The sequence below is a fragment of the Corapipo altera genome, unplaced genomic scaffold, assembly GCF_003945725.1.
Source record: "Corapipo altera isolate COAL_440 unplaced genomic scaffold, ASM394572v1 78, whole genome shotgun sequence".
NCBI lineage: Eukaryota > Metazoa > Chordata > Aves > Passeriformes > Pipridae > Corapipo > Corapipo altera.
The window spans coordinates 6,600,567-6,627,009 of NW_020884904.1; the positions used below are offsets into that span (position 1 = coordinate 6,600,567).

Sequence of the window (26,443 nt, forward strand, 5' to 3'; positions counted from 1 at the left end):
AGTTCAGACAAGGTTTGAAGTAACACACACCTATGTATATTTCCACAACGTAATAATCCCAATGTTGTTAAAACTGCACTTGAATATTAACTATTATCACAGAAGCAGGCAAAATAGATCCTCTGTCCCTACTCACTTAAAAGGTTTCTTTTTTAGAAAGACAAAGTTTCTAAAATCTATTTTTAAATGAAGTGCAATGTAGGCCATAAATATTGTAGAGCATAATTCTACATCTTAAATATTCTTTTTTAAAAAAAAAGTTATAGTGGGTTAATAGCCACAGAAAAAAGTGATCTAGACTTAATTTAAACTGTGAATCTACTTGGGAAGGTTGGGCCAGCGATTGCTTATGGAGCAGATGTGGCCTATGAAAGCATATGAAACTGAAGCTGCTTTTCAAGCACAGAGGTTCACAAAAGTCCTTTAAAGTTCTCAAAATCCTGAACAACCATCTCCAGTGTATTTAAGATTTCAGTTCATTTTTCCACTGCACTCTGGATTTCCTGATAAGCTCTACCTATGAAAAACCAGTGCTGACAGTGCTATTAAATACACCCTGCATATCAGAGATCCCCATTCAAACCTGTCACCTCCTGTCCATTTCATCAGCAGGGCTTGCAGAAGCAGCAGCCAGCACAGCTTTGCACAGCTGGGCAGGATGCTTGAAACTATGGGGCCCTGAAATCAGGCAAGTTTGCTACTGTGAAATACAGGCAATTCATCAGGACACTGCTTCCCACCACTTGCAAAGTGCTCTTTGGAGTTAGATATACCTTACACTACAAGGTAGTTTATTGCCTTCATGACCACAGAATTCCTATTAAATGCTTGGGCCTTTCAGTTATCAATTGATTGATAGGGAATGAAGGTGTTCAAGCCAAGTAAAGAGGAAGCTAAACTTACCTTTGTGCAACTTGTGCTGGTCAATAAAGTGACTGAGCAATCATCAACAGGATATTTATTTTTACAAAAACCACACTAAACTATGAACTTTGGCTATTATTTTAAACTTTTGAATATTAAATTGTACTTTGGAAATGGTTCTAGGCTTTGTGCTAAGGCAGTACACTTAATGTCTTGCTATACTTTTGCTAAATTATTTCAGTGAGGAAAAAGGCAAATGGTATCTCTGTAAGGAAAGGTCTTCCCTCACGTGGAATATCAAGGACAGCAGTACAAATCCTGACTCTTATGCAATAGCACATCTCTTAAAATTAGGATGCATGCAACAGCTGTATCTCTGCCTTACACTAGAAGCATACCAAACAGCACATTTGCAATTCTTTGGGGACAAGAATAATCCCTCTGAAAGATTTGACCCCTCCATTTTATCATGTTGAACCTCCAGCTATTTGTGTCCTGATGTGTGCATTGTAATCATTCAAGTTTTAAACTTAGTAGCACAGACTTAGAAGCACTGATTACCACAGCTTCTACATTATCAAGTCTTCAATGCTATAAAATCAGAAGCAAAGACTACTGGAGTAAGAAATGGGTAGAAATTGTGAATTATTCCATTATTGCCTCATAAGCCACCTTCTGGGGCATTTGATCCCAGCCCTGATCCAAAGACCAAACTTCTTCTCCAGTCTAGCACTTTCTCTACTCCCCTATCAGCTTCTAAAAGGCAGCTCTGGACCTTTTTTATCTAAGGGGGATAGAGAAATACATTATGTAAGGGATTTTACAGAGAGAAACAAGATGACATTATTCTTATGAGCCATTCACTCTTCAATTTGTAAAGGAATGAGTTCAGCCTACAACATATTATAAGCCTATGAAAAAAATCAGTAAGGAAAAGAAAAGAATTGGATTGCACCACACTGCTGACAGGATGTTAAACTTCCAGCTGCTTGCCCATCTTGCTGAGGGCGTCGCTGACAATGTCCAGCTCATGACGTAGCTCATTCACCACGCTGGCAATGCTTTTCGTGTCTTTCAGGATCTGCACACTCTGTGTATATGGATTGTACTTCACACCAAATGGGCGTTTGATGGTTTTCGCAAATTCTCTATAGAAGTGAAAAAAAAACCCAACCAAAAAACACCAGTGCATCCTCTGTACGCAGCCAGTATAAATAACCACTTTTCAAAACTACTTAAAAATAGTTCTTCATCTCTCCCACCCACCACATGAAAGATAAAGTAAATACCAATCTTGACTTTTCAATCCCATGAAAAAAGTAATTACAAAACTCTGATAAGAATAAAAGGATTTGAAGCTGCTACAGAGAAGTGTACAAAGTGAAATCTGCTTCTATAAAACAGGAGGGGAAAATCCGTACCTCATCTTTTCCTTTGCTTCTTCAAAACTCTCAGAAACAAAGTAAACCTCCTGGAAAGTTGTAATGAGACATTCTTGCTTGCAGGTGACCTTTGGATCAAAAGGCTTGACTTTGGCACTGTCAGAGAGCGAGTGCTGGTGGTGTGTTATCATGGGGCAGTGGAGCATCACCATCCAAAGAATCCATGAGGAACATGACATGTAGTAAAGTGAATAAAAAAGGTTGAGATGATATTTAGTGTATTGCATCTTAAAATTTTTATCTGCAGATAAACAGCATTTAAAGTTTAACAAGCTGAATTACTCTGAATGGTCATATTCTGCCAGTCTGTGTCAAAAATGGGATTCCACAGACATGAGGCTCATGTGTAAACAAGAGCAATATTTTCTGAATTTGATTAAGCCAACAGAGCTTTAGTCTAAAAGAAGTTGCTTGGACCTGAATGTTAAGAAATATGTCATCTACTGCTTCCTGCAAAAGACAGGGGATCTGCTCAGCATATATCCAAAAGCAACAACCGCTGCCCGTAATTATTGCCACAGTGAATTTTCTTAAAGCCTGGTAGGTATTTAAGAGTTTTCAAAAGAAAGATTTTTAGAATTATACTTTATAAAAAGCAGGGCAAAATAGTGGCAATAATAACCAGGTACAAAGAAAAGACTTAAATAAGCAGTAGACATTCTTACCTTGAGCTCACTAATCGAAGAGAGCAAGCCAGCCCCATAAACTCGTAGTTGTCCCTCTTGCTTGCACAAGCCAAACTCTACAGTGAAGAAGTAGCACTGAAACAGAGAAAAAAGTAAAATAATTCAGCCTTCATCAAAGATGCTGTGGTGAAGTAGATGTGAGCATTTCTATTTGTAGGTAGCATCAAATAGTGGCAAACATCAGACAATCATCCCTCAGTTGTCCTCAGATATTTAAAGAGGGAATCCAGAATGGAAGGGGGTAAAGAACCACAAGATTACATGATTCTCATGGGAAAGGTGAATGTTATAGATCACCCAGCTAGGCTAGAAGCTGCTAATGTTAGTGGGAACAGTGAGACATAAATCTGTTTCAAGAAATACTGACGTGAAATGACAGCCTCAGCTTAAAAGAAACACTGGATGGAGAGGGCCTCTGAGTGAGTGAAAACAGCCCACTACAGTTTGTTTCTCATTTGCTTAGTGTCCTGTAAAATTGAAGATTTTCAGTTTGGTGGATTTCAGGATTTCTGCAGGTATACAGGAAGAAACATTATTTCGTAGATGGCTTAATTCTGCTCCCACTGAAGGTGGTAGAAATTTTACCACTAACTACACAAGGCGGGGAAAAAAAGTTACTAAACCAATTCTTTCATAACTGGCATCAATTATTTTTCATCTAAATTTAATTTTAATCTCAAAATATTTTTGCCAGAAATGGATGTCCAGAAAATTAGATTAATTTATATTATTTTACTTTCTTGGCTGAAGACTACCTAATGCTAGCACTCACCACATTGAATATCATTTCAATTCCTTCTACACATTAAAGAAATAGATTACTTTTAAAATCCTTGCATCATGTTCCCATAAGTAAGACAAGTTTTGTTTGGAAGAAATAGACCAGAGAATTTCAGTCTGGAAAAAGTGACCTACCAGCAGAAGCTGAACTGTTACTTGACAGTCAAGTGAAGAAAAATGCCAGTCATCTCAACTTTAAAGTGTATTTTTTTCCTAGCATGGAAAATTTTTGCATGCTCCAAAACCAGGGACCAGTGAAACACATAGATCTTACAGCTGTTGTGGCTAATGTTAACATGAAGCTCCATATTTATTTGATGGAGTGGGATCAACCTAGCAAAGCACAAAGCTTTTGATAGAATCACTGGGCACTCAAACACTCACTGTTGCCAGTTTTTGGACAGCCTCATCTGAGGCCCCAAGTGATGCAAGACCAATTTCCTGGGAGAACTGAGCAAAACTGGGTTCAGCAAAAAGAGGGACATGGCCTAGGAGTTCATGGCAGGTATCACTGGAAAAAGAAACAAAACAAGAAATCTCATTATTTCTCTTTGTGGCAAAGTGAAAAAGCTGCACCCCTGAACAGATACAATGTCTTGCATTAAACTTTAGTATCCAAAAGACAGAAAAATGTCACTCATCTGAAAGCAACTGGGCAGGTCGTACCAACTCTCCATAAATACCTAAATGCATATTTTCAAATGAAGTTGTCTAAAATTAAGATCTGAACTCCACATTTATGAGGCAACTGAATATTAAACTAACTGCACACAGTGACATCATTAAGAGATCTCCAGTAACATGTTGTACTTTTGAAAATCCTGTACTTATAAAGATAGAACTTTGACATGCTAAAAATCCATTATATTGAGTGAAGGCTGAGTCTTTCAGCACCTTAAAAGTAAGTTTTATGATGGCATTCTTGAACAGCTTTTAAGTAGCTTGGCTCTGAACAGCAAGAATCAAAACTTTCTCTCTCTCAAATTCTACCACAAGATTAAATGACTCACGGCTCTGGTGTATAGAGAGGGTCCGAGCTGTGTCTAACATATTGAGTGCAGTGAAAAACTCTGAATGCTAATCCTGCCAAGAAGTCTCTGGGAGACAGATATCCAGCAACAGGGCGAATGGTGAAACCTGTACGCTCTGAAAATGAACAGAGAAACTGTGCATTAGTTTTGTGTAGAATGCATAACGTTGACAGCTTTCCTGCTGCAACTGGGGTGAAAACCAGAGCACTACCTTGCCTCAAGAGCACGTGGGAAAATCAGACACAATTAGAAAAATCAGGCCTAAGTCTGAGAACGACCAAAATTTGTTAAAACTGTCCCTATCTCTGTGTCAGTGGATTTCCTGTGATTCCATGCCTAGAGTCAACATTACAGCTACATATCTCTTTAGTCAAGCCCAAGGTATCATTGTCCCTCAAATGTCACTGGTTTTATATGTTCAAGACACAATACATTAAAACACAGATGACCAAAAGGCTTCTTAAAGGACCAGAACAAATACAAGCAAAAGTGACCAAGGATGTTCCCTTGTGCCAACAAAATAGTGTGGGCCTTAGACTTTTCATGTAAGAAAATCAGCACATTACCTTTCAGGAAGCGGGACACATCTTCCAGCTGGGGGATATTGTCTTCCCTGTAGCCACAGTATTTGGTGAGCAAGGGTAAGTTTTTAAGGTACTCTCTGCAGGCATGAGTTGGGTAAAGGTTGTTGAGCTCTCGGTACACAGTCCCCCAAGTCTTGATCTCCTCCTCAGTGAATTCAATCTTGGGAATTGGGTCACCACTACAAGGAGAGGAGGAAGAAAGGACATTGCTCAGTAAATGCTTAATAACAGGTGCCTCATTTACCTACTATTACTTTTTAACACCTATATGGCTATGACACCTGGCCAGGGTGCATTAGGCACTGTCAAATGCACAGTGAGATCTGGTCTATGCCCTGGAGAGCTTTTAGTCTAAGGGTTTGCTCTTTTTTCCACCTAAACCAATTGTCAGGAATCTTTGCATTGACCTCACTGGAGCCTGAAAGCTTTGGTTCCGTAAAGAGTTTCTTAGGTGTTCAATTCTGAGAGTAAGATTAAAAATACTTGCATAACCTCTTTACAGCTTCAGGATCTGAGAACGCATCCTTTTCACAGTTGAACTTCCATGTCTACAATTACTTTCCATTACCCTTTTGATTTATTTTAGGAAAAGAGAATTCCCAAAATTAGCAGCACATTGCATGAAAGCAGATATATATACACATCTGGTAAAAATCACACTTCTATGCAGAAGAGGCAAGCACCTGTCTGAACATATTAATTGTAGTCTGTCTCTCCTATTTAGTCCTCAGGACCTTGATTAAAATGGATTATAGTAATGGTAGTGTTACACTGAGCTTTCACTGCCAGTCAGGTGACCAGCATGGCAATTTTTTTCCCAAGGGAATCTCTGTCAACAACACATTAACAGTAATCAGCTCTGTGCTATAGTAACAGTTGCTTTCTAGGTCATTTTCAATTGAGGAACTTGACACCTAAATTCGATCAGGCAACATCAACGTGAAAAATCACATTTAGAAAGAATTCACAGCACTGAGTTATGAAACTCTTACTGTTTTAAGAGCTCCTCCTCCAAGCAGCATCTCTAAAGACAGAAGTGCTTCGAATTTCTTTTCACAGAAATCTTCTTATCTACACATCACATGCATTAGTTTGAACCAGGAAAGAAAATTCAAGTATTAGCATTTGCCCAGAGAGTTTACACTCTGTGGTCAGTGGGCTATATTGGGGTTTGCCTCCCTTCCCTCTCCTTTGCAAAGAAGGCTCATCTGCCCTGATGGCCAGTAAGTCCTGGCGCAGGCAGCTGAGCAATGTGCATTGTCTTTCCTCCTTCATTGTTGCACTCATTTCCAGGGAAGTGGGGAAGAACTGCAGAGTCCAAATGCACCACGCTGGCATCGCTGCCCATCTGAGGACCAGCACTACTGCAGATGCCATAATGGCCAAGCAGACTGACCAGAGCTGCAAAATAAGCTAGATCTACCTGTTAATCTTCTCTTATATCTCCCTTCATTTTACCCCCTTGGCTCTGACTCCTGAGCCAAGCATATCTCAGCCTGATCCAAGCCCAGGGAAGGTGAGCTCCTCGCAGTCCACTCTGCTATTATTTCAAAGCACCCAGAAGTCTTATTCTGGAAGAATTCAAGCTTACTGTTTGTAGTTCATAGCCAGGTCTGCAAAATACTTTCGCCTCTTGCGATAGACATTGTCTTTGAAACCCTGGTAGGGGAAAGGAAGAAAACAAAGTTAAATAAGTTTCTAACCTGTAATAAATAAATTAATTCAAAACAAGACACATGACACTTCAATTAGGAAATACAAAACTATGCTGTGTAAGAATGAGAGGACAGGAACCTCATAGCTATAGTCTGAAATGTTCAATAATCAGGAAGTAAGCAAATACTCCAAAGTAAGAACCATCTGGTTTATGTATACAACTATATATTCAGTAGACAAGAATTAATTTTAGTCATATCAGTATTTATACAAACTTTGTAACTTGCTTGATTATTCTGAATTACAGAACAAATTGCTCATTTGCACTGCCCAAATACTAATTTGGTTGCTCCAGTAAGAAGGAAAGAAAGAAAGAGGAGGAACAAAGCCTGCTTTCTTTTCTTTGTTGTTTGTTTTTTGTTTGTTTTGTTTTTTCTTTTTAATTTATATGCAACCTCTCAGGGCCCAGACCTGGAGTTCTCACACAAGTAAGCCTTGCAGAAAGGCACAGGAGCTGAATTCAGTCTTGCCTGACTTAAGAAAGAGACATGAAATCCCCAAGAGAAGGTGCTCAGACCCACAGAGGCGCCATTGAGGGAGAGGAGAGGGAGGAAGAAAAGCTGCAATTTTTTAAAGTCAGCTCCACAAAGTATTTTTTCACTACAGAATGGGTGTTGGGAGGAAAAAGTACTTACTGGATGGTCAGCATCCAAATCGGACCCGTACATCAGCACTCGGTTCGCACGCTTATCCAAATCTGAGATCTTCTTTGGAAACCAGGGAACATTCTCCATGTCTAGGGAACACATGGAGTCCACAAGGTTATTAATAACACCGAGCATGCTGAGGGAGGAAACGCTGCTTTCAAGAATGGCTATGGCGGTTACAGCTAAATCTATAAATTAAAAGGGCATGAATAAGACAAGAGAGTCCTCTGCCTATCTGGCACCAGCCTACAGCTCACACTTCCTCCTCGGTCACTGCCACAGTCTGCCTACAGAGCACAGCTAGCTCCAAAGCCTCTGGGAAGGAAACAGTTAACATGGGTTTTCTCTGGCCCTTAAGTGTTGTTAGAGTAGATCTAGAGTCTCCCACAGAGACAAGGTCTCCTTGTGTGCACTACTGGGAATCTTGTAGTGCAAGAAGTGTACAAAGGAGTACAGAAGTGATTTGCCTGTGGTCCCTGGGCAGAATGGGAGCAGGTTAGAGTTCTCCCATCCTGCTTTACTGACCACAGGAAATAGATGTTTCTCCATGGTTATGTACCTCAGATGCATCCAGCTTTGCCTTTTGAGGAGTTTGGGGTAGAAAAGGAATAGGAGGCCCTGCAGCCTTAGAGAGGGGCATCATTACAGTCTTGCTACCAACTGCTTTGGGATTATTTTTAGCCTAAGAGGGTTCTTCACCAAGCTCTTGGCAGAGCAGTTAATACACTGTTTTTCTGCCTCAATGCTCTTCAGTTTACTTAGAAAGGTCAGGGCACTGTTTGGATTGAATTTCACCTTACTTAGAGCTAAAGTAAGCTGTTTTATCCAAGAGCACCAAATCTGTCCTTCACAAGCACAATGGCTGAGAAATACATGGGACCAGCTTCCTACTGCCCTGACCTTAGGGCATCTTTTTAGCTAGAAGTAAAGGTAAACAGGATGCAAAGCATCCTAAGGTTAAAAGGCACCTCTTTCCCACTAATATAAGGAACCAGTTATGTTGAAAAGTGGTTTAAAAATAAGGAAATCAAGAACTACATGAGGAAATTGCAGAATCCATCTTCCACTCTCACCAGTGTCTGAACTGAACTGGGATCTGCCAGTATTACACCTCCATCATGGTGGTGTTCTCAAGCCCTGCATTCAGACTGCCTACAGGCCAGCCTCCGGTGACCTGCATGGATGCAGAACTCTCACTGGTGCCAGCTGGGCTGTGCTGCTGAGGGACAGGAGCACAGACAGCAGATACACAACTGGCAGCAGCTTGAAGCAGCCTGTACTGCCAGGTGGCACCAGCCAGCACAGCCCTGCTCATGTCAACCAGACTACACTCACTCACAACACAGAAGCACGCACCTGGTAACTGGTGACTGAAGATACTACACAAATGCAGATGTGGGCACCATAAAAAGATTTCAAACCAACACAGTCAGAAGGGCATTTTCCTCGGAAATGCCTTTTGTACTTACCATCTTCGTGGACATTGAAATGCTCCGTTGGGCTCACAGAGACAACGTTGACGTGGGATTTCAGGAGCTGGAAGATCTCATTCAGTTGTTCCCTGTTACTGTCACAGTCCACAAAGATCTCAAACTCAGAATTTCGTCTCTTGGACTTCCGTGACTCAATGTGTACCAGATTTACATGCTTCTCCTGTTTTGTAAGAAGTAATGTTTTCAAACAGGTAGACCGAAAACCTAAAATTTGTTTTTCAAACTAATGTTTTACTGCCATGGACTATTCACCATCTTTATGAAGCTATTTTAGTTACCTGGATCTCTTGATAGCAATTTGCTTTTTGGAGGGGGGGGAAATTATTTGATTTTCCATTCAGAAGAAAACGAAAGAGAACCTATGTTCTTTCAGTTTTATTTACATGCAGGAAGCACATAGACACAGTCAGGAAGTTTAAATTCACAGACTTTTTTCTTTCATCCTTCCCATAGGAAGCTGATTAGCAACTGGGTCTGGGGAGATTCACCAAAATACTGATCGATTCACCAAAATACTGATCAATTCACCATATAATTATTTAACAACCAAGCAAGAAATTTAAAAGCAGTAGTTTTCAGGGCATAAATTTCACTTCTTTTTTATTTGAAAAATTATTTAATCCTGTTTTTTATATTAGAATCATTGAGAAAACCCCAGGCTAAGACATGCAGAGCCACATGACAGAGCACAGTGGCACTGCTGCATATATTCCTTACACAATACCTGCCCAGCAGCTGTGCAATTGCAGTTCCTCTGCCACCCAGAGTCTGGATACACAGAGTGACAAGGGCACTGGACTTAGCACAGCACCCCAAATATCTACCTGCCATCAACAGGAGCTTCAGACCCACCTCTTATACTCTGCAAAAACGAGTCCCAATCCTCTTTTCATAAGGGGAAAAGACAAACCTCTCTCAGTATTTAGTCCATGCTGATGAGAATTTTTGTGAAAATTTTTAACCAACCATCATCTAATTTCTGAGGAATAAATTTGCCTTTCTGGGTAATTTTGCCTGCAAAGTGGGAGCCAGGTGAAGAATCATATCCTTAATAAATGGATGTAATTAATTCTAGTGTGTTCCAAAAATATCCTTACAATTTCAAAATACAGAGCAGCTTTAGCAATATGATTATAATGTACCTGAAAGAGTTTTAATGCTTTTACAAGTCCTCCAACTTCATTCTTCAAGGAAAAAATGATGGCTGTCCTTCCTCTCTCAGATGCATTGCCTTCATTCTCTTTATTATCTTCAATCATCGTGTAAGTTGACTTATTTAACTAAATTCAGACAAATAAAAAGGTTTTTTGAACAGGAAGTAGTGCAAAAAGTGTGAATTTTTACATTTCAGTTTGTCTTGGAGTAATGCTGTGCTTTGACTGATCAACCACAAAAGGAAAATTATGAACTAAATCATTACACAGTAACAGGCATAAGGTTAAGGGACACGTGGAATCTGTGAGATCTGAGAATGAAACACCAAGATATCTTTTTTTTTAAGTTGAATGGTTTTATAAACATCTTTGGTCATTCCCAAGGATGCAGAAAATGTTTTCAATGTTTAGTTTATAACTAGCATTGTTACCATGAGGAAGGGGAACTATAAGGTGTCAGCAGAAATAGTATGTTGAACAAAACACTTCATTAGCAAGCTCAACAAATGTTAGTAAAGAGAATAATCCACATCCCACTGGATGTAAATAGGAAAAGATGGAAAAGGATTCAGTAGATCAGAACTGAAAAATCATTTGCCTTTCTCTCATTACATAACTGTAAAGTACTGTCTCCATTGAGCAAGGAGACAAATCTATGGAGTTAAAATGTTATCCTGACTAGAACCTGTTGACTAGAGAGACAATCCCACTCTGATCAGCCCCACCCATCTGCCAGCTACTCCATCTGCCAGGTTCCCTAATTCCTATGTCAAACCCTTGGCATAATCACCCAAATCACACAGTAAAAATTCAGACTTCAAACACTGTCGGACCGTGTGGTTTTGTACCTTACTAGTGATCACACTCCTGGCTGTGTTGATATCAAAGACCATATCCTTAGCTACAGGTAGCCAGGCCATAAACAGAGATAATATTGAAACAGTTAAGAATGTAGAAAATGCAAAGTTAAGAAAAAATACGAGGATTAGAAGAAGAGGCCGTGTCTCACGTGTCTTCAAACCTTGCAAAAATAGAAAGAAAAAAGGTGAGTTTTCTGAATTAGTCAGCGAGACAGAAAAGGAAAAATGAAGACACACTATTGCTATTTGGAATTATTTTTTAATCTGACACAGCTTTTAAAGATATGGCTATCTGGAGACATTTTCAGAAGTGGAAAGAGCAAACCAAAAATGTAATCAAAACACACTAGTTCCACTGACTCTCTTCTAAAGTCTCTCCAACTTTAAACCTCTTTAAAATTGATAATATTGAACAGCTAATTGTTTCTATCTGTAAATGAGTGGTTTAAAAATAAAAACCCCATATTTTACCTGTCTTCTATCAAAATGTTCTGATTTACTTTTCAGATGAAGAAGGCAATTTGCCTCACAAAATAATGAACTTAGTTTCATCTTAAATTGAGTGGTTTACAATGAGGCAGATATTTGATGATGCTCTAAGAAAGGTTCCAAGCAGGTGAGCATTTTAGGGTGCCAAGGTGGTATCCCATGGAAGAGGTCCAAGCCCACTGATGCTAGTGAAAATATCTGGATTTCTGACCAGGGGTCCATCTCTAATGAGTTGTCACTATATGATGATCCTGAATAACAGTGTCAGACCTCCACACTGTTTCTGATTCAGAAAAGTCACTGATCTCTATCAGCTGAAGTCCAGACATCAAATTCTCTGCTGAAAGTGTGTGACTTTCAGCAGTCCAGGGCCCAGTCCGGGTTCAGCTGAGCAGCTTGCAGGTTCACAGTTTGCTTCAGTGTCAGGTCGTGATCACAAGAGCCAGGAAGAGGCACTGAGCAAAGGTACTTCAAGTAGAAAAGAAATATCTACTGACTCCACAATTCCATATAGGTTATTGGCTGTTTTCTCAAGTGCAAAGACGGCCATTTGTGTGAGCCAAATCCTATTCAGATTATACTGCTGTAGAAGAAACTGGATGCAAAGATGTCTCCGTTACAAATAGAGTTAGATGGTGGTCTTCGAAGGCAATAACTGATGGGCTGCTTTATATATATGACTAATATGCAGCATGTTGGCTTCATTCCATATTCAGGATCATGACTGAAGACCAGATCATCTTATGAGATTTGGCACAATTACGTGCAATGTTATAAGGTGCAGAGCTAAAACAGAAAACAGGCATCGAAGAGTTCTAATTTTGTATTATGCTGCTGCAACTAACTGTGTCTAGAATCAGGTGACAACATTTATAAAGTTATATGTTTAAGAGACCGATGAAGAAAAAACAACAAAATGTAGTATGTTCTTATATTAAGTTCTAGAAATGACTTCTAACTTGCAAATTAGAAGAAGTTGCAGAAGAGAAATTCAGATGCCTACAATGCCAAACACACACCAATTACATCTTTAACCATACACTAACGCTGATCTTTCACTTTCAGTCAGAAACTGGACTGTAGACAAGTCTGCATTAATGCAGCATCCATTTGGATGCAAGGCAACAAGAGAAAATGGTAATGCAAAACAATTCCTCTCTTCCAATGGCTGCACCTTCACATTCAGTTTTTATTCTGTATCAGTAACTAAATTGTAATAAAATCAGACACTTTTCATTTGCACAGTAACACATTCAAGCCTTTTGGAGGATGAGAGGGAATTAATATTGCATTGATGTTTTTTATGAGTGATGTAAATCATTAACTGATTTTCCATCAACCTGACTGTCTTGATGAAAATATGCAAACAGAAGGATATCCTAAAGCCTTTATTTAGATCAATAACTAGGTGTTGTGAGGTTAAAGATTATTCTTTTTGGAGCTCATAGCAATTACCTTTCCTTTCTCCTCCTCCCCAAAGAATATTCTCTGTGAGATAGATATTTGAGGGTGCATGTTTTGTGATTTAATCCATTATACTAATGGATGACCAGGATTTAAAATTATCCAAACATATTCATCTAAAGGAAATTACATTTTAGAGCCATACATTGAAGACAAAAAAATATTTTTAAAAAAAATATTTGATACGGATTGACATTAATCATGCTTGATAAAAAGTCTCAACGGACATTTTATAACCTCCTCCCTCTAAGTACCTGCTTACTTTGTCGCTGTCCTTTTGACACACTTCTTAGTAGGGAAGGGTGAAGACACAATATTACAAGTGACTGCGACTAGATGTCACTTTACATGTACATTTTCCAGCCACACCAAAGGTCTTCTTTAGATTTAGTTCTCAGTCACCAAACCAAAAGCTGTGCTGAACACCTTATTTGGCTTCCAAACATCCAAGGGCTACAGCAAACCAACATTTTTGTGAAACTTTTCCCCATTGCAGTCAGCATTCTTGTTTTCACAAGGAATTTTACAGACTTTATCAGCTGCGCAATATCAGTAACTCAGCCAGCACATAAGCTCTGATTTTATCTGATCTTCTCTGACACATTGAGCATATTCCCACTGTAACGTGAAATAACCTACGAGTGAGTTTTTCTGGGCTATATCACACCCTGTGCCTCCTAAGCAACGATGCACCAGAAGTTACTTTTGTTCTACCTTAATTTCATGTGCTCGCATTTGTGTTTTACTACTTTTTTTTCCCCACACTTCTGACCAGAAGCAGCGTAACTAGTCCCATCCCAATCCCAGCGATGAAACGCTCCCACCGATACCAGAGGAGCCGCATCCCAGGGCAATTAATCGCTCTCCAAGTAACCGGGACCAGGAAACTGCGCTTTCCCCCAAATCCCCGCTCCGAGAACCATGACTTCAGAGGAGCAGCGTTTTCCCCGCAAAGCTGTCCCCGGCGCCGGTCCCGCTCCCCTCCCTGTGCCCATCCCGCTCCTCTCACCTGTCCGGCGGGATCCCGACTCGGCGCCGCTTCCAGGGATCCGCCGCGGCGGGGCGCGGGGTGCATGGCCGGGCGGGCACGGGGCAGCGCCAGGACCGACCGGCTTTATGGAGGGGCGAGGGCCGCCCCTGGCCGGGGGAGGGATGGAGAGAGGGAGGGAGGAAGGCAGGAAGGCGGGGGGAAGCGCTGCCCGTCCCAGCTGGGGAAGGGCCTCGATGACCCTCTCCATCGCACCCGCTGGAGGCTGTTTGTTCAGAGAGTTCGCAGAGCAGCGATGCTCAGATGCAGCCACCGCGCACCCACCATCGCTGCACCCCGGAATAACCCGCGCAAGAAGAGCCGTTTTCCCTCCTGAGTTACACCTCCTCGGTCACCCGTACAAGATCATTTAATAGGGTTCAGAGAAGACTGACTTTTTATGGGTAACTCTGTGGGGTTTGCATTAACACCGACTTGCACCCCACGGGGCTGAGGGGAGCAAGTGTTTGGATGGAGGGGATTTGTCTTCCTCCACCATGTCCACACAGCCGCTTCCAAACATTTGTCTGTTCGCTGTAAAGTGTTCTTTATGCTGCCTGTGGGAAAGGGAAAGCAAACTGCATCAGAAATTAGAGGCTGTGAGGGCTGGGCCCGTAGCAGAGGGGCTCTAAGCAAAGTTAGCTCCAAGGTGACAGCTCAGCTACGGGGAATCAGCACTGAGGGACTCCTTTAAGTGCTTGGCAGCACATAGTACAGGTTGTAGTCTCAAAGGGAAACACGGCAGGTGGATATATTGAGCCCTTCACTAAAAATAACAGTGCATTTTCTGCTCTGAAAATAGTGCGGCATATTAATTCTTTTCTCAAAACATTCTGCACATACAGGAAGAATAATTACATATCTGTTAGCAGGAAACTATGTATTTTCATATCATGTATGTTGTCATCCATTTTCTGCATACATCTAGACATGGTTTTTATACTCCAATAATCCCAGTCCTCACTGTCTCTTCTCAGGTCAGACTTGGCAACATTAAGATAAGGGGATTTGTGGTCCACAGCAGAAGCCAAAACGTTCCCCAGGAACATAATCTCTTGGAAGCTTTAGGAGTCTGGAGGAGGAGTGATTGATCTTTTTTTTACATTGCTTTCAAACCTACCTTTCAAAGAAATACTCAAAACCAGCAGCAACTAGTTTTACCTTAATATATTCAAGTGTCTGAAAAATCTCCTGTATTTTTCTCTTCAGCGCCTAAAATAATGAAACCTTGATTCCAGCTAGATCTCTTAGACACTGGTATAATTAAATTATACTGATGAAGCCAATATGCAGGCAAACACCTAACTCAGGCAGGCACAGTCACACCTGCACCAGCATCTCCAGTGATGTCACTGTCTTCCTTCTTCCCAGAAGCCATTAAACTTCAAACAATCCTCTTTCTAAGAGGACCAAGGGTGGCTGGCTCTACTCTTCAGCACAAGAGTGAAAGAGAATGGCTGTAAGTGATGACATACCTGGAAAAGCCATTATTTTTTCCAGTTTGCTAACCGAATGTATTTTGTGATGAGATGCTTCAATTTCCCGTTCATAAAGAAAATGCAGTATTTGTTCATATGTCTTAACTTTACAACAGACATTTCACTTCCTTCTTGCAGAATAGATCTCCTCATCAAACAAGCTGACTCAAAAAGCAAACAATTCGTAGGGTCTTTACCCAGAATCCTAAGTGTATGAGAGCCTGATATTAGTGATAAATATGTAAACATGGGTACAGTAAGACATTTATAATAGAATATGACTAATCTGTCAATTTTTCCTAGCTCAAATGCAGCAATAAGAAGAACTAACATGTCATTCTGCATAAATTTTTTTTTTAATTACTGACTAGGTAGCCTTCCAGAAGCTTTTCCATTGCAGGTAAGCATCTTTTATTTGGAAATCTGGGCTACTTCCCCAGAGCAGCCAGGATGAAATTCCCATGCTTTCCTTTCTGTCAAGATTTTGTACTCACCCTTGGTAAAATGTGAAAGAAAACACAAAATACGATTCTCAGTCACATTTTCCTCAGGCATCAGAAGACAGCTGAGTTCAGGTCATTTTAACTGCGAATGAAGGAATTTTTTTTAATTATTTTTTTACTTTAACTCAGATCTATCTTTCCTTCAAAGGCTATAAGCTTTCAAAAGATACATTGGGAAAGCCAGTTTACTCTTGGTGTACACATATGGGTTATTCTAGTGTTAAGGGACACCGATGTCCTCCCCTACAGGTCAGACCTGTAAAGATGCTCAAGAAAGAGCCAGTCCACCCAACCACTTCTAAGCAGCGGCTTTGTTTCCTTTCTCCCCAGGGGAGATCAGAAGCAGTGGTTTGGTCACCATCCACAGGTACCTGTGAAGACACGAAGCACAGGGAAGGGCACAGGACAGTCCGAGGGGCCACATCAAGTCACAAATGGTGAAGCTGAGCTCAGCAGAAGCACATGAGCTTCACAGCACATGAGCCATGGAGAGGATATAAACTGAGCTGCCAGCTATGCCAGAGTTAAGGGCACTTCCTACCTCTGAGGGCCCAGTCTGATAAACAGACAGGAGCGTCCTTGCCTCCCATCCTCGCCCTGTCATTTCCAATTTGAGCAGGAGCTTTCTGGGACACTGGTCATCCCTCTCCTCGTACTCCCCAGAGCCCACAGGCAGCTTGGCCTAGAACTGCTGAAACACTGTGAACAGGTCAGTAATGACCAAGGAAATTTAACCTCATATGAAATTAATTAGTTACATAAGGAAAAAACTGGGGTGCCTAGAGTTTTGGGGACCAGACTGAAGCTGATTCACTGATTTAGTAAGAAGTGCTTGTTCACCACAGCCCATGCCCCGTAGTCTGAAAGGGCAGAACCACAAAGCATGAACAGACTCGATTACAGCCAGTTTTCACGGGGTGCTCACTGGAGCCTGCTCTGCTCCTCTCTGCACAGGCTTTCCAGTTCCTGGGAACCTCTGGATGGTTTTACAGGAGAATTACTTAAAAGTAACAAAGCGATACAGTGATTAATTTTTCTTTAAAGCCCACAGGAGATTTCTCACATATAGCCTCCCGTACAGACAAAGCCCTCCAGACAGATAATCAGCACCTGAGGATCGAACACGGGTTTGACCCTGCTCAAAAGTGGGTCAAGCTGATCACAGGTTTTGTAGGACAGGGCTTTACCATGTGCGGCTGCCACAAAACCTGTCACATTGGCACAGAGCAACCGTGACAGCAACCGTGACAGCACTCACCATGAAGGCTACGAGACCGGCTTTCAATCATGTTATTCCTTCATAATTCTTCATTAAATTAATTCTCCTCTTCTCAGCAGCATCCAGATCCAAGTGAGAGGGTGGTGTTATATTGAAGTTCCATATTTTCTGGGTCCTTTGCTAGAGTAGCTCCAGGAACATCAAGCGACTCCAGAAGACCACAACTCATTCCTCCTTCTCAGCTGCTAACTTACAGCTGTCTCTTCTCCTCTAGTTTTTGGAGAATTTCTAGTTTGTTCTTCAAAGCAGGAACTTGACAGCAGGGCTTGCAATCAGCCAGTGGTTCTGACACTTGGGGGTACACAGTAGAAAAATGATCTGGGAATTTTTAGGCTGAAAAGTAGTAAAAACAAACTGTCACACTTCCAAATTATCCGCTCCCTAGAAAGCCATGCAGCACAGGGACCCACTTTTTGTTGTCTGTGAGACACAACAACATAAACCTTCTGCCCTACCTCTCCTCTTCCTCCCACTCTAAGAAAGTTTGCTCTCCATGGGTCACGGGTCAAACACGAAGGGACTCAATTAACCTGGCACATCTTTCCAAACTGAGCACAGGTCTGATATTCACCAACACTCTGAAGAAGCTGGTCTGTGGGGGGGGAAAAAAATACAGAAAAAAGAAAAATCGGTGTAGGACAGGGGGTTCCACTGGGGTAGAGATAGAGTCAGAAGGTGATTTTGTTCAACTGTTGAAGCAAGAACCATGGAAGGGCAGATTAGGAATGATCTGTAAGGATATTAATCTGCTGCTGAAAGATAAGATTATCTACCTGAATACAGCAAGACTGAAGGAGAGAATCAGTCAGCCCTAAAGTCTTCTCAATCTCATCAAGGTCATCAGTGGGAATTACCCCTTCTCCCCACGTGATAGGAGAAAGTACTCTAATCTCCATTAGGGCAATTTCACAATATCACTTCTGGGGTATAAACCTCCTCAGCCATCCCTTGGACTTCATGTGGCCCAGCCATCTGCCTTTCCAACCAGGAGTGTTTGCCTGAGGCAAACTGGCCACTTGAAGCTTTTCCAGAAAAGGGTATGAAGTGTTAAATCCCTGAACAAAACTGGTTTAATACAACTTAATACCAAGGCTGCTCTAATTACTTTCTCCAGAATTACTGCAAATTCTAATCACAGCCCCCTGCCTTTCTGTTAATTAACTGCTGCAGACAAGTCATGCCTTTAAGAATCTCATAGCACTTAGGCAAGCACTACGGAAGTTGCAGGGAAGAGTGAAGATGAACGTCATGCAGCTTTCTGAAACATTTTTTTCCCCAATATAGGTTTTACAGATCTTCCTCATATTCTGATTGAATTTTATGGATGCCCTCATATACTGATGCCCAAAAAACTGTTGGTCTGAAAATCTGACTCATTTTCTTCTGCTGATTTTTAATATTTGTAAAGCATTTATTGTCGGAACACCCAAGAAACATTTGCTTCCATTCACTTTCTAATCTTCATTCTGCCAAGCTTTGGCTTCTCCCATTCCAAGGAGGTAACATATCATTGTGGCTTAGGTCATTTACCTAAATGCTGGGAATTAAAAAGCTTCAAATCCAAAGCTTTTCAAATTTTCTAAGAAATGTATGGGTCTGAAATCCCAAATCCCTGGCTTTCTACAGGGAATACTTCCATTTGCTCCTTTCTGTGAACCCCCAGTTCTTGCAAAAAACACTTCCCAGAGCATTTCACCCTGCCTTTCACCAGCATGAGGCTACAACAGTGTCACGCACTGAACTCACAGTAATCACCAAGAAACGTCTGGAACTCTCTGTGTGATAACTCATCCCCTGAGAAGGGAACCACATCCCCATGAGGGTGGTTTGGCAATCAGTTAAGTCTTGATGCTACTGAAGAGTTGTTGAATAATAAAGCATTTCATTCTTAAGCAGTTAATATGCAACAAAAGAAAAAGGGAAATTTAGGTTCCACAGTGATTTAAAACATTTACAAATATCTTTTTGCAATGAAAAGTGCAAGAACCAATGAGGCAAATTACCCACTTGGCGTGACTCAGCCAGCTGTAGTATCAATAGCCTTTAAGCATGCTTAGTTTGAAAAGCCAGAGCTGCTGTGTAAATCTACTGAAGCACATACAGCCAACAGACCAGTCACTGTTTGTATATTTGCTTTGGACTGTTTAAAGAAGTAATATTAGCCCTTTCATCTGAGACAGGAAATATTTTTCATTTCATAAAAGTTAAATAAAATCACGAGTGACATGAGTTACTTGCTGCTCTGAGCAAACAAGGTGTAGTTTTTCCTAACATCACCTTTGCAAGCTTTTTGCAAAGGCTTAGTTTACATGCTGCTGGGACAAGGGAGAAACCAGGCTCTAATTTGTATTCAATATCGAATATCATACCACAAACTTAATATCAATCAGCTACATTTAAAACAAAACTACTGTCTGACTATGAACCAAAGTCCTGAAAGGGCTCTTTGCTCCAATTACTCTGGAGTTTGTGGGTACAGAAGTGCCAATTACAACCTTTTTTTTTTCCTTATCTGCTCAGTGTTGGCCAAGTCACCTCAAGTTAAACCTGCAGGAAGCAACAGAGCTCTGGTCCTGCACCAGTCAGCAAAGATTCCCTGTGTTACTAGAGTAAACAGAATTTAGTCCAATCAGAACCATCAGCCAGGGTTGGGGAAAGCCAAGTGGAAAGCTGGACAAACTGATCTGTATGCTGTCTGGAAATGCAGTGCAGCCTAGAGAGGACAAGGAAATAATACATTTCCATCAGTAGTACCTGAACCTGACAAATACTGCTCTGCTCGGGTTTGCACCCCAATTCTGCCCTCTTGGGGGCAGGTGGGCAGTGCCACTGCACTCGGGCAAGGGGAGCAGGGCAGCCCGGGGATGGCACCCAGGTTCAGCCAAGAGGCCTCCGGACAAGTCCATAGTGGCAAGCGGTTCTGAGGCCGAGCTCAGAAGTCACATTGTCAAGCTGGGATCAGCAAGAGCCGTGACCAAGCACGATTTACCTGCTGTGTAGCTCAGGCAAGGGTGAAGGGAGGGCTCACCGCTGCTCTCACAGTGGTGTGAGCTGAGGCCACACATCTGCACGACACCAACCCTGGCCATCACCCCCAGAGCCCTGTCAAGGGGAGGGAGGCTGAGAAGCTGCTTGGTGCTGAGGGCTCTGCCACCAGATACAGAGTGCAAAACACCTAATCTGAGAGTGAAAGACAAAGCTTCCAAAAAGAGAACAGCATCTCAGAGCCTTAGGCAACCTCAACCACCAGCACTGAAAACAGCCACTCATAGCATTCAGGGATTACTTCTGACCAGGTCCTGATACTACTCCATCCCATATAGTACAAGTGGAGTCCATTCATTAAGGAACCACCCCGGTAACATTATTTCTACTGCATTATAATTTTTATTTAAAACTTCAGGAATTATCCAGTTCTTTCACATCACAGACAAACAGAAAGCAAAATAGTCAAATGCATAAATAAGCCTGCTGATAAGAGCAGTCACTGAACGTTTGTTAACCTCAGCCTGTTGGCCTAATTAGTAGAACAGCAGCATATTGTGTATTCAAAGTGAGGTGGAAGAGCGAACAAAGGAGAAAGCTTTGTACTTGCTAATGATATGAGTAAGCAGAGCTCAGAAAGCAATTCAGCAGACTTTGATCCACTCAGGAAAGAGACTGAGAGCTCTTCAGGTACTCCTGAAAACACAGCCTCACCGTGAGTGTGCATTAGTTACCAAGCCTCTACCATATTCATCTTTATTTAGGAAGTTTATCTGACATTAGACTTGTTGAATATAAGAAGCAGAAAGACTGTATTCCATATGTTTCGTATATCTTAAACACAGCCGGGCCAAGGGTAGTCAAGAGCTAACTCTAAGGTCCAAAAAAATCACAGAAGACATTAGGTCTGTTCAGCCTGGAGAAGAGGAGACTGAGGGGAGACCTCATTGGAGTCTGGAGCTGCCTCATGAGAGGAAGAAGAGGGGCAAACACTGATCTCTTTTCTGTGGTGACCAGGGACAGATCCTTAGGGAATGGCCTGATGTTGTGTCAGGGGAGGTTTAGGTTGGATATTAAAAAAAGGCTCTTTATCCAGAGGATGGTTGGGTCCTGGAACAGGCTCCCCAGGGAAGTGGTCACAGCACCAAGCCTGACAGAGTTCAAGAAGCATTTGGATGATACTCTCAGGCACATGGTGTGACTCTTGGGGATGGTCCTGTGCAGGGCCAGGAGTTGGATTTGACAGTCCATGTGAGTCCCTTTCAACTTGGCATATTCTGTGATTCTGTGGGTCTGCCTGTTACAGCAGGTTTTTGGTGCCTGTTTCACCTCTGTGCTGTAAATGCTTGGCCTTTCTGAAATGGAGGATGTGTCCAGATTATTCATTTCTGGTAAATCTCTTATGTTCTTTCAGAGTTTCAAAATGAAATGAGCTCAGAGGACCATTATCAGTCCACAGACTTCAGACACCCCCCAATCCACTGAAATCCCAGTGTTCATACAGTGAAACAGATGACTGAGGGCAGCCTCTGGTCTAAGCACTGACCACCGGCCAGCATGAACAATATAAATTAGATCACAGTCACTGTCTGCTGTAAGGATGAAAACCAGCAATGTAAACCCATCAATTCACAGCAGCAACTTAAAACACACTGGCAATTGTGAAATATCCAGCCTCGGAGCTGTGAAACACATCATCATTTCCAAGACTGGCAAAAGCTATTCATCTCACTGTGCTCTCATGACAGAGTTTTTTCCCCTCTGAGTTTCTTTTATCTTATTAGATTTTAGCTCCATTTATAGATAGGACAATTTTGCATTGGGGCAAAATTAATTAGTTTGCATCAAAGGAAGGCTCCTTAAAATGTAACACTAATGAGTTTCATCTGCCTGATTAGAAGGGTTTGCTTTTAGGAACACTTAGTGCGAAATTTTATTTCAGAGAAATACAACATTATAAGAATATTTAAGGCTAAAATCATTAGCTAAACAGTAACCATGATCATGGATAAAAGATTAGGGTGGTAAACTGAGAGCAGACATACAACTGAGAAGAGGAAGCAAGTGTAGATCAGAGCAGGCTAATGAAAATTTGTCAAAGATGTTTGTGAAGCAGAGTTCAGTACAATTCACAACAATATATTTAGTGAAGTAACACTGTTCCTGCCATCTATTCACAATGCTTTTAGGGACTGAATGAAAAAGAGCTAGGGAGAAAAGAGAGTACTAATTTTTAGAAAGAAAAGATGGGGATTAAATAGCTTGGGTATTTTTCACTTTTAATCTTCTTCACCCACTTTATCTTACCCATTAGTAAAAACAATTGAAAAAAAAAATATAGTCTAGAATTAACTTCCTGAAAGATGAGTGTAATTTCACCTGAAAAATTACATGGTAAAAGTAGTTATCAGAGATTTGCTGGTAAATTTGGCATAGGACACTGTAAATGACATCTGTTTGTGAACAACAAACACATGACATAAGCACATGAGTAGAATATAAGGGAACTGTCTTGTGATGTGATTACATCTCCCTTCACAAACCTCTCCAACACAGACACTAGAAATGAAGAACTAGAAATGAAGGTGAGGTGTTAGGAGAGGGCAGGCCCAAGCTGCTGGCAGACACAGCTCCATTCAAGAGGAAGCAGAAAGTCTACATTTGGACAAGGATGTGCTTTTACATGATGCTCTCTATCTGAGGCCAGACAAAGAAACCACTGTAAATCTGTGACTGTTCTCTCAAAACCAAACAGGCAGACACAGAGCAGTACAACTGGACAGGCTGGTGGAAAACAACCCGAACGTGCTGCAGAATCACATCCCAAGGCACCGAGGGGTTATGCAGCTTAAGGCAGTTACATACAAAAAGCCTTTGGATAAACTGAGAACTGAATTCAAAACTCTTTTATCTCTTTCCTCTGCTTTGATAAGGTTTCAACTTGAACATTACCCCTTTTTGTCAAAACTAGCTTGACCTGAGACAGTCAACAGGCAACACTAAACCTTTGACATTTTTATCCTTTTGGCAATCTAACACAGGAACTTAAATTTTAAAAAGCTCATTTCAAACACCCATGTGTCCTCTTCTGATTCCATGCACATACTGCACCTGTGCATAATCTTCCTCCAGCCAGCCTTCTGCATCAGGTCAACAACAACAACAAAGGTAACTGAAGCTGCTATTCATAAGCTTTTTGTTATCTCAAGGAAGAAGCAAAAGGGCTCAGAGCATGCGTGAGAAGGAAAAACCTTTGTTTAATTTAATTATGTTTACTTCTTTTAAGTCTAAGTAAACTCAGGGATCAGCAGAACAACCAGTTAATTAAATCATGACAGTGGTTCCTTAACTCTGAATGGGCAATCACATCATGCTGTGTCGCATTCAGCTTCCAAAAAAGCACACTCAACCTTTACACTGTGGACCAAAAATAAGTCTACCTCACAGAAGGTACTGCAGTATAAAAGCTCTTCTAATACAAGATGACAGCTGTGGAGTAGCACTGTGATTATTTTCAATACTTCCAGCTTGAGGGTTACTGATAACACTACAATAAAAGATCTGGTTCTGATCCTCAAGTTCATCACTGAGAGCGCTGGTCAAGAGGGAAGCAAGAGGGTGGGCTCAAAAGCACACGTGCACAGATGCTACCCTGACTCACTGCTGGATGGTGTCCCTGCCCACCTGCTCTGGTGTCCAGAAAGGCTGGAGAAGTGGGAAGGCAGCAATAAGTTTGCCTCTTGGGGCTGCACCTGGCTGCTCCTGCTGGGTTTGTCCCTTGTACCATAGACAACTCCAGCCCCATCCCAGAGCACCCTCATGCCAGTATCTTCTGCATCTATCTCCCACTACATTTAAGAGTCGTGAGAACTTCTCCAAGAGAAGGAAAATGAAAATGACAAATCTCCCCTTCATTTGGGCTTGGGACTTTCCTACGTGGACAGCTCACATTGCACAGCACCAATACATTTAGGTCCCTTGAGGACTTTCCTTGGACTTAGGTCATTTGTCAACTCTTAGGCAACTTCCTGTGTTTCTTTTGTCTCCTCATAAATGTCTTCCATCTACAGACTCTTCCCTTGCTCTTCAATGCTTTCACCATTCATTTTTCCCTTTCCTATTATTCCAGACTTTTCTATCCACTACTGCTCCTCCTTCCATTCAGCCAATTCTAATGGCTTCATCACAAATGACAAAATGGAGTTATTGTGCAGTTTTGTTTATTCCCACCCAAGGTGAAGTGTTTCTCCTTCTTTTCTACTCTCTTAAGTCATTAAATCAAAATCTTTACTAGTCAGGCTGGCATAAGCTCAAAATGTCTTCCCATGGTTCCTATGTCCAGCCTTCCCACCTGACTAATGAGGAAATTCTCTGATGTTGAATAAAAGAGTTTGTGCACTACAAAGACTTTTTAATGAAAAATCAAACCTTCTGACATCACTGGCTACAACATTGTGGCTGTATTTCAGAGCGGGATAAAACTGTGCCTGTATTTTCCTGTATGGTTCAATATGCTCCTATTGACAGAAGATAGGGTGACTGGTCTACAACTGGAGACCAGGAAATGATTTTTCTGATTTCATTAGAGTAATTGACAAAAGCATTTCCTTTCTATGTAAGTTAACAGATGGCTTGTTAAAGTTACAACTTCTTTAAACAGAGACGTCACAAAAAATTATATGCATGACAACAAAAATAATATTGATACAAGCTCATTGCACAATTAAAATGAACTTTACATAACCCAAAGCACAGAATAATTAACTGCCACCATTGCAACACATTTGCTTTTCTAAGATTTTAGAAAGAAAATCTGGATCTAAGAAACCTGGATGAAGGGACATAAATGAGGCAAGCGCCGACACGGGATTTAAGTTACCAGAGGCACAAACATGCAGTTGGTTACTGTGCCTACTCCACATGTACAAAGAAACTACCACGGAGGTACAAGCAGGTTACATCAAGGCTTGGATATTAACCCCAATAGTAACAGAGTATATTAATCGCACAGATTTTTTTAATTTTGGGTAAAAAATGTTTTCATACAAAAAGACTGAAGTCAAATTCAAGATTGTAGGTTCCTACTCATGCCAACAGCTGTTACAGACCTAGCAGGACTGAGTTTTCCAGGCAGGCATCAAGCAGGCCCCTTCCTCTCATACCTACCTATCAGCCCAGGAGTACACTGCAGTCTGCTGTGCTCATCCCACATCAATGTGCAACACAAGCATCAACCCTGCAGGACTCTGCTTTCACACCTCACCTCTGGCAGGTTCAAGATCTGTGCCAGGCAAGCACTTGCAACACCTGAAACTGCCTCACCTCTATCATGATTTGGCTCCCTGAGCCTCACCCTACCAGCAAAACACAAGGGGAGTGGGTGGGTTAATTAAAAAAAAATAAATAAATCCAGCAATACTAGTTTGCCCTCCTGTAGTTTTTAGGACCTCACATTCATCTTAAAGGTGTCTCATTTCCATAAAAGCAAGAAAACTACAAAGGACATTCAGCTTTGAAACTAGAAAACTTAATCGATGTTAGACCTTTGAAAGGTAAAGCACATTAGCCATCCCACCTGGACAGATCTAGAATGCTAACATAGTTACTCATGTTTAATACCTTTCTCTTTCAACATCACACTTACTATTTATCTTCTTTACTGTAATTCTTCCAAGTTTTTCCCTGTCTTCTTTCCAGTGTGCCTTCATCTCTTTTCTTTCTCTATTATTTCTGCCTTATTTCTCTTCACAGCACCCTACCACTTACCTTTTCAAGCATGCTCTTTTGCAGTAGTCTGTATAAATTTCAGCTTTCAGACTTTACTGAGACATCATTAAGACATGCAGCTAACTCCCAGTGACTCAGGAGAAAGAAAGAAAATGGAACCCCAGTGGGTTTTCCCTGCATTTGTTCATTCTCTTCACAGTAACAGCTCAGAAGCAAACCTGTTCCATTACCAAT

General features: G+C 41.3%; 1 protein-coding gene across 4 annotated transcripts; it reads right to left on the reverse strand.

Moving 5' to 3' along the window:
• Positions 1 to 153: 153 nt before the first annotated feature.
• On the reverse strand, positions 154 to 26,206 carry TPH1 (tryptophan hydroxylase 1). Of its 4 annotated transcripts, none has more exons than XM_027651249.1 (11): positions 26,127 to 26,206; positions 10,386 to 10,523; positions 9,220 to 9,403; positions 7,739 to 7,839; positions 6,979 to 7,046; positions 5,370 to 5,566; positions 4,783 to 4,918; positions 4,157 to 4,283; positions 2,972 to 3,067; positions 2,286 to 2,419; positions 154 to 2,012 (listed from the first exon to the last, which is right to left on the reverse strand). In XM_027651249.1, the coding sequence occupies exons 2-11, from the start codon at positions 10,500 to 10,502 to the stop codon at positions 1,838 to 1,840; spliced, it is 1,335 nt and encodes a 444-aa protein (XP_027507050.1). In that variant the 5' UTR covers positions 10,503 to 10,523; positions 26,127 to 26,206; the 3' UTR covers positions 154 to 1,837. The 4 variants fall into 4 exon arrangements, with proteins under 4 accessions (XP_027507050.1, XP_027507049.1, XP_027507048.1 ...); XM_027651248.1 differs by lacking the exon at positions 26,127 to 26,206 and adding an exon at positions 17,477 to 17,570; XM_027651247.1 differs by lacking the exon at positions 26,127 to 26,206 and adding an exon at positions 14,220 to 14,304.
• Positions 26,207 to 26,443: the final 237 nt, after the last annotated feature.